The sequence below is a fragment of the Salvelinus fontinalis genome, chromosome 7 (genome assembly GCF_029448725.1).
Source record: "Salvelinus fontinalis isolate EN_2023a chromosome 7, ASM2944872v1, whole genome shotgun sequence".
NCBI classification, from domain to species: Eukaryota; Metazoa; Chordata; class Actinopteri; order Salmoniformes; family Salmonidae; genus Salvelinus; species Salvelinus fontinalis.
In genome coordinates, this window is record NC_074671.1 from 16,396,542 (window position 1) to 16,405,728 (window position 9,187).

At 44.7% G+C, this 9,187-nt stretch overlaps 1 protein-coding gene across 1 annotated transcript in view; it reads right to left on the minus strand.

Annotated features, from left to right (window-relative positions):
* Positions 1-3,480, minus strand: part of LOC129859087 (SH3 domain-containing kinase-binding protein 1-like) — a 37,446-nt gene extending 33,966 nt beyond the window's left edge. Inside the window, exons 1-2 of the mRNA XM_055928452.1 lie at positions 3,184-3,480; positions 1,600-1,757 (exon numbers count right to left, since the gene is read on the minus strand). Coding sequence (XP_055784427.1) covers positions 1,600-1,757; positions 3,184-3,187 — 162 coding nt within the window. The 5' untranslated portion in view covers positions 3,188-3,480. The remainder of the gene's footprint in view (positions 1-1,599; positions 1,758-3,183) is intronic.
* Between the last annotated feature and the right edge of the window lie 5,707 nt (positions 3,481-9,187).

The window sequence follows — 9,187 nt, forward strand, 5'->3', positions numbered from 1 at the left end:
CTATAGATCTCCATTTTTATGGAATGGTCTGCCTACCCATGTGAGAGACGCAGACTCGGTCTCAACCTTTAAGTCTTTACTGAAGACTTATCTCTTCAGTAGGTCATATGATTTAGTGTAGTCTGGCCCAGGAGTGAGAAGGTGAACGGGAAGGCTCTGGAGCAACGAACCGCCCTTGCTGTCTCTGCCTGGCCGGTTCCCCTCTCTCCACTGGGATTCTCTGCCTCTAACCCTATTACAGGGGCTGAGTCACTGGCTTACTGGTGCTCTTTCATGCCGTCCCTAGGAGGGGTGCGTCACTTGAGTGGGTTGAGTCACTGACGTGATCTTTCTGTCTGTGTTGGCGCCCCCCCTTGGGTTGTGCCGTGGCGATCTTTGTGGGCTATACTCGGCCTTGTCTCAGGATGGTAAGTTGGTGGTTGAAGGTATCCCTCTAGTGGTGTGGGGGCTGTGCTTTGGCAAAGTGGGTGGGGTTATATCCTTCCTGTTTGGCCCTGTCTGGGGGTATCATTGGGTGGGGCCACAGTGTCTCCTGACCCCTCCTGTCTCAGCCTCCAGTATTTATGCTGCATTAGTTTATGTGTCGGGAGGCTAGGGTCAGTTTGTTATATCTGGAGTACTTCTCCTGTCTTATCCGGTGTCCTGTGTGAATTTAAGTATGCTCTCTCTAATTCTCTCTTTCTCTCTCTCTCTCTCTCTCTGAGGACCTGAGCCCTAGGACCATGCCTCAGGACTACCTGGCATGATGACTCCTTGCTGTCCCCAGTCCACCTGGCCGTGCTGCTGCTCCAGTTTCAACTGTTCTGCCTGCGGCTATGGAACCCTGACCTGTTCACCGGACGTGCTACCTGTCCCAGACCTGCTGTTTTCAACTCTCTAGAGACCGCAAGAGCGGTAGAGATACTCTTAATAATCGGCTATGAAAAGCCAACTGACATTTACTCCTGAGGTGCTGACTTGCTGCACCCTCGACAACTACTGTGATTATTATTATTTGACCATGCTGGTCATTTATGAACATTTGAACATCTTGGCCATGTTCTGTTATAATCTCCACCCGGCACAGCCAGAAGAGGACTGGCCACCCCCCATAGCCTGGTTCCTCTCTAGGTTTCTTCCTAGGTTTTGGCCTTTCTAGGGAGTTTTTCCTAGCCACCGTGCTTCTTCACCTGCATTGCTTGCTGTTTGGGGTTTTAGGCTGGGTTTCTGTACAGCACTTTGAGATATCAGCTGATGTAAGAAGGGCTATATAAATAAATTTGATGGGTGGGTCTCTCACATTCACCTGAAATGCATGCTGGGAAATATGCAAATTGTGCTTTACACCCTACACTGTTAAAACCTCATCCCCAGTGTTTAGTTTTTAAAACCTAAAACGCATTGTGCTAAATAAATATGTTAATGTGTTTAAAAAGTGTTATGGTGAATAAACATGTTGAGGTATTTACAATTTAAACACTGTGAAGCATTTTCATTGACATTCTAAATGCATTGACACAGTTAAAAAGTGCTACAGATCCTAAACACTTGGTTGTACAATGCTCTTGAAACACAATATGGGAACAACAACATTGAGTGTGTGTTGTCATTGTTACTCACTCTGACAAAGTTGTCTGGGAACAGCCCCCTCCGTCCGTCTATCTCTCCTTTCCACCACCCTCCGTCATCCTTGGTTACCTTGACGATGATGTCACCGACACGCAGACTCAACTCATCCTCCTGTTGAGCCTCATAGTCAAACTCTACCACCGCCTCCACTGGAAACACACACAGAGACAGAGAGAAAAAGAAAGACAAGAGAGACAAGAGAGAAAAGACAAACTATTTAGACTTAATGGCTAACAAACTTAAGCCTGAATCTTAATGTGAGAGATCTGTGCCGAAGTCATCAACTTTTCCATTGACATGAATGCATCATTTAGTTCCTGTTTTTTATTTATTTTTAATTGTAGTCATTTACTGCATTGACTGATAGGGTCTAGGAATATAAGCATTTCGCTGCCCCGCCATAACACCTGCTAAACTGTGCAGGTGACCCATAAAATGTTATTTGATTTCCGCAATAGTTGAGTTGTGTTTGCATCCCAAGTCAGGAATGCGCCCAAAGAGAATAGCTCAGTTTGTAAAAGGACACACAAATACACAGATCGCTGTCATAGTTGTGTGGGTGGTGGTGGGGATGTAACCACGGGAATGGTGGGGATGTAACCACGGGAATGGTGGAATGAGACGGAGGACTGCTATAACTCAATCCTCCTAGCTCCCAACCCCTAAAACATCCTCTCATTCTCTCCATATCTATCCCCATCTACCCTGTGCCTCTCTGTACTGAGAGAAAGAACAGAGGAACCATATGTGTGTACCAACTATGCCTGTAGACCTAATACACTCCCAACTCAGTAGTAGAGCACACACACAACACTGATGACACACTGCAGCTGCATCATGAATATTCATATGTCAGCTGGCCACCAATAACAATCCCCATGGAGGTGCTGCTGAGGTGTCTGGTTACCATGGGGACCAGGACTCCAACTGATGGTGCCAGGTGGTGTCTGTAGGTATCTGAATGAGTATATTATTGGTCACAACTAGGGGGGTGGCTTATACAGGCACTACAGGAATAGAATGAAGAGAGGAGAAGAAGAAGAGAGGATTGAAATAGAGGAGGAAGAGAGGAGGGGACATCTGGCCTATCTCAGTCTGTATTACAGTATAGATCATGAAGCTGTTTTCTCTTCCGGTTCTCCCCCTCCTCTCTCCCCCCACTTCTCCCTGGGGTTTACCTGGAGGGAGCTTCACTACCTATCAGTAACTCTACAACTAAACCCATTTACACTCAGTTAGGCTATATTCGAGCAAAAATGGGGAGAGGAAGAGCGAGATAGGGGAAGAGAGAGGACGGAGAATGAAAATGTAAACGTGTCATCATCTGTAGCACATCAATGTCTTCTTACTGTCTGCTGTACTCGCAACACACACGCAAGTTCCCCGCCTAAGCATCGCGTTATGGTCATCAGGACACGCAGCTAACGAAAACATAGTTTAGACTACATTCAGCATCTGTACTGTAAAGTATCCAGGTGTGTCCAGTTGTGTTTAGGTTTTCTACTGTTACAACTATAAATTGACGAATCACAAAGGTAAAAAAATATATTAAAAAATCATCTTGTCTCAACTCACCCATCTGTTCCCGTGACGCTCAGCTACTGCTGACTGACTACCGTGTTAAACGGGAAAGGCAGGAATCCTGGTTATTCGGTGGACCGAGTACAAGCCCCAGCCGCCCGCACGAAAACTCCGTTATGACAGCGCTGCAGCCGGAGGGACGTGAGATGGAACCATATTCCTTCCGCTTTATCTCCTTATCACACCAGACAGCAGTCAGATAGCGGAAAACCACTGATGTACAGAAAGATCTGCGCGCTCGCTTTCTCTTTGCCCTGAGCTGCGTACCACGTCAGTATAAAAAATATCGCGAGAAATCACGAATCTTCCACCAAAAGATTGGGTGCGTTCCAGATACACAAACGATATAATTTTTTTTATAGGCCTATACAGTGGCGACCCGTCATTCCGGGCAGGTTGGGCAGAGGCTAGCTTCAGTCCTTTAGAAAGGGTAGACATCCAAAATTTCAGGCCTTTGGGTCCTACCATAGAGTTATATTAAAAGTGCCCTTCCAAGAAGGCTCAAGGTCATTGGCCACAGAAATGAGGTCAAGTCACGTTATATGTACAGTAGCTTTGATTGGACTGATCATGTCAACATCTTACTTTCACAATCTCAGCTAGCAATCATCCTCGCGGATCAAGTCTACTGGCAAATCCTTCTTAATCCTTGTCAAATTAAGAAAAATAATGAAGAGTAAATATAGATGAAACGTATCAGTGCTCATCGGCCATTGAACAGAAACATTACACAACAAGTTGGAAAACTTAAATTCAACAATGAGTTGTTTGGAAGGAATCGGTGACAGTGGATAATCGCAAACATTGCAACTGGGAAGTCAGACTGGGAACATATGTTTTGAACGGTCATCCAACTTTTCTTTAATGACAAAAAATGCTGCTGCATAAATTATGTAATATGCCAGGAAGATATGGTCAACCATATCAGCTATGTTGTTTTTTTTAAAGGCAGTAAACGAAGCTGAATGAATTGTTTCGCTGCTAGACAAGACTCCGCTGATAGCCTGGTGTAGGGGTGGTAAATTCACTCCATTGTGCTGGCAAGAAAGCTCTGCTGTAGGGACCGCTTTATGTAGGCCCTAAACATTTGTGGGCACCGCTTGTCGCCGTTATAGTGCAATTCATGTAGTGGTTTTTCTGGCATGCATCTAAAAAATATTTTTGGGAGTTTACCCCCACCAAGATTTACATGCTAAAATCGTCCCTGGGCCAATAATATTAATGTGGATTATGAGATGATAAACGTCCTCCGGCCATTGAAAATAAAGACTGGATAATCTGCACAGGCCTGAACAGAATTTGGTGGCGTTCCATGCTGCCTACATTGCAGACATGTTGGGCAGATTATCACATAGTTTCTCGTATGTAGAAACCTTATATACATTTGATCTGTATCCGATCTCTGCAAATGTGGACGTAGTGTTTAACATGGCATATTGATATATATATATACACTGAACAAAAATATAAATGCAACAATTTCTAAGATTTTACTGAGTTGCAGTTCATATAAGGAAATCACTCAATTGAAATAAATAAATTAGGCCCTAATCTATGGATTTCACATGACTGGGAATACAAATATGCATCTAATGGTCACAGATACCAAAAAAAAACGACATGGATCAGAAAACCAGTCAGTATCTGGTGTGACCACCATTTGCCTCATGCAACACGACATCTCCTTCACATAGAGTTGATCAGGCTGTTGATTGTGGCCTGTGGAATGTTGTCCGACTCCTCTTCAATGGATGTGCTAACTTGCTGGATATTGGAAACTCTGTCGCACACGTTGATCCAGAGCATCCCAAACATGCTGAGTGGGTGATATGTCTGGTAAGTACGCAGGCCATGAAAGAACTGGGACATTTTCAGCTACCAGCAATTGTGTACAGATCCTTACGTCATGGGGCTGTGCATTATCATGCTGAAACATGACGTGATGGTGGCGGATTAATGGCACGACAATGGGCCTCAGGATCTCGTCACGGTACTTCTGTGCATTCAAATTGCCATCAATAAAATTAAAATTGTGTTCATTGTCCGTAGCTTATGCCTGCACAGACCGTATCCCCCCTCCACCATGGGGAACTCTGTTCACAACATTGGCATCAACAAACTGCTCGCCCACACAACGCCATATGCCCGGTACAGTTGAAACCGAGAATCATCCATGAAGAGCACACTTCTCCAGCGTGCCAGTGGCCATCGAAGGTGAGCATTTACCCAATGAAGTCAGTTACGATGCCAAACTGCAGTCAGGTCAAGACCCTGGTGAGGATGACGAGCACACAGATGAGCTTCCCTGAGAAAGTTTGTGCAGAAATTATGTGGTTATGCAAACCCACAGTTTCATCAGCTGTCCTTGTGGCTGGTCTCAGGTGTTCCTGCAGGTGAAGCCAAATGTGGAGGTCCAGGGCTGGCGTGGTTACACGTGGTCTGCGGTTGTGAGGACGGTTGGACGTACTGCCAAATTTTCTAAAATGATGTTGGAAGCGACTTAAGGTAGAGGAATGAACATTCAATTCTCTGGCAGCAGCTTTGATGGACATTCTTTCAGTCAGCATGCCATCCTGTGGCGTTCAGCATTAGCATCGAATAACCCCTGCGATATGCAACTTTTCAGGGAAGTCAGGAACCAATATACTCAGTTAGGAAAGCTAAGGCTAGCTTTTTCAAACAGAAATTTGCATCCTGTAGCACTAATTCCAAAAAGTTTTGGGACACTGTAAAGTCCATGGAGAATAAGAGCACCTCCTCCTGCCCACTGCACTGAGGATAGGAAACATTGTCACCACTGATAAATCTACGATAATTGATCTTTCAATAAGCATTTTTCTACGGCTGGCTATGCTTCCCACCTGGCTACCCCTACCCCGGCCAACATCTCAGCACCCCCTGTAGCAACTTGCCCAAGCCCCCCCGCTTCTGCTTCACCCAAATCCAGACAGCTGATGTTCTGAAAGAGCTAGAAAATCTGGATCCCTACAAATCAGCTGGGCTAGACAATCTGGACCCTCTCTTTCTAAAATGATCTGCCGAAATTGTTGCAACCCCTATTATTAGCCTGTTCAATCTCTCTTTCGTATCGTCTGAGATCCCCAAAGATTGGAAAGCTGCTGCGGTCATCCCCCTCTTCAAAGGGGGAGACACTCTAGATCCAAACTGTTATAGACCTATATCCATCCTGCCCTGTGTCGTAGCAATTTCATGTATTACGAAATGAGGAGAGTTACAAACCACACACCAGTCAGAGTTATACTTAAACTTAATCTTTAATAATATGAGCTTTACAATAGCCCTTTGACTCTCAGATCAAGTCAGTCTCTATAATGAATTCTGAGAGTCCCTACAGTCGAATACAAAGATATTTTATAGCCAAGATACACCCCTCTCAACTTACATGACGAACCACAGATCTTAGGAATTCTGCACAAAGGGCCTTTTACTTGAGAAAGGAGTATCCCTTAGCCAGATTGCATTCGCTATAAATTATCGCTCAGTTTGGTCTCTAAAACGAGGTTCTAATCTCGTTCCTGGTACTTCATAGTACAAAAACATTACCTCACTATCTGGAATGCTCTTTAGGCTTTATTGGCCAAAGACATCGGAAATATCCTCTGTCAGTGCTATCTCATAGAGGCCCATCCTCAGTGGAACACACACACACAATAGTCGACAGATTCTATTCTGTCGAATAAAACAACCATTCTAATGCAATACAAAGATTATAATATAATCTTACAAGCACTATAACATAATCTTGCAATTTTACACGACACCTGCCTTTCTAAAATCTTCGAAAGTCAAATTAACAAACATATCACCGACCATTTCGAATCCCACCATACCTTCTCCACTATGCAATCTGGTTTCGGAGCTGGTCATGGGTGCACCTCAGCCACGCTCAAGGTCCTAAACGATATCATAAGCGTCATTGATAAAAGACAGTACTGTGCAGCATCGACCTGGCCAAGGCTTTCGACTCTGTCAATCACCACAATCTTATGGGCAGACTCAATAGCCTTGGCTTCTCAAATGACTGCCTCGCCTGGTTCACCGACTACTTCTCAGACAGAGTTCAGTGTGTCAAATCAGAGGGCCTGTTGTCCAGACTCCTGGCAGTCTCTATGGGGGTGCCACAGGGTTCAATTCTCGGGCTGACTCTTTTCTCTGTATACATAAATGATGTCGCTCTTGCTGCTGGGGATTCTCTGATCCACCTCTACGCAGATGATACCATTCTGTATACTTCTGGCCCTTCTTTGGACACTGTGCTAACAAACCTCCAAACGAGCTTCAATGCGAGCTTTTTTGCACTATTGGTTAGAGCCTGTAAGTAAGCATTTCACTGTAAGGTCTACACCTGTTGTATTTGGCGCACATGACAAATAAACTTTGATTTGATTTGCTATACCACACTCCTTCCGAGGCCTCCAACTGCTTTTAAATGCAAGTAAAACTATGTGCATGCCCTTCAACCGATTGCTGTCCGCACCCTCCCGCCCAACTAGCATCACTACTCTGGACGGTTCTGACTTAGAAAATGTGGACAACTACAAATACCTAGGTGTCTGGTTAGACTGTAAACTCTCCTTCCAGACTCACATTAAGCATCCCCAATGCAAAATTAAATCAAATCAAATCAAGTTTATTTTATATAGCCCATCGTACATCAGCTAATATCTCGAAGTGCTGTACAGAAACCCAGCCTAAAACCCCAAACAGCAAGCAATGCAGGTGTAGAAGCACGGTGGCTAGGAAAAACTCCCTAGAAAGGCCAAAACCTAGGAAGAAACCTAGAGAGGAACCAGGCTATGAGGGGTGACCAGTCCTCTTCTGGCTGTGCCGGGTGGAGATTATAACAGAACATGGCCAAGATGTTCAAAATGTTCATAAGTGACAAGCATGGTCAAATAATAATCAGGAATAAATGTCAGTTGGCTTTTCATAGCCGATCATTAAGAGTTGAAAACAGCAGGTCTGGGACAGGTAGGGGTTCCATAACTGCAGGCAGAACAGTTGAAACTGGAATAGCAGCAAGGCCAGGTGGACTGGGGACAGCAAGGAGTCATCATGCCCGGTCGTCCTGACGTATGGTCCTAGGGCTCAGGTCCTCCGAGAGAGAAAGAAAGAGAGAAGGAGAGAATTATAGAGAGCCAAGATCTAGAATCGGCTTCCTATTTCACAACAGCCTCCTTCACTCATGCTGCCAAACATACCCTCATAAAACGGACTATCCTACCCGATCCTTGACATCGGCGATGTCATTTACAAAATAGCCTCCAACACTCTACTCAGCAAATTGGATGCAGTCTATCACAGTGCCATCCATTTTGTTACTAAAGCCCCATATACTACCAACTACTGCGACCTGTATGCTCTCGTTGGCTGGCCCTCACTACATATGCGTTGCCAAAACGACTGGCTCCAGGTCATCTATAAGTCTTTGCTAGGTAGTGGCCCACTATATATCTCAGCTCACTGGTCACCATAGCAACACCCACCCGTAGCACGCGCTCCAGCAGGTTTATTTCACTGGTCATTCCCAAAGCCAACACAAGCCTTTTCTTCCAGTTCTCTGCTGCCAATGACTAGAACGAATTGCAAAAATCACTGAAGCTGGAGTCTTATATCTCCCTCTCTAACTTTAAGCATCAGCTGTTAGAGCAGCTTACCGATCACTGTACCTGTACACAGCCAATCTGTAAATAGCCCACCCAACTACCTCATCCCCATATTATTACTTACCCTCTTGCTCTTTTGCACCCAACTATCTCTACTTGCACATCATCATCTGCACATTCATCACTCCAGTGTGAATGCTAAATTGTAATTATTTGTCTTTATGACCTATTTATTGCCTACCTCCCTAATCTTCTACATTTGCACACACTGTACATAGATTTTTTCTATTGTGTTATTGACTGTACATTTGTTTGTGTAACTCTGTGTTGTTTGATTTTGTCGCACTGCTTTGCTTTATCTTGGCCATGTC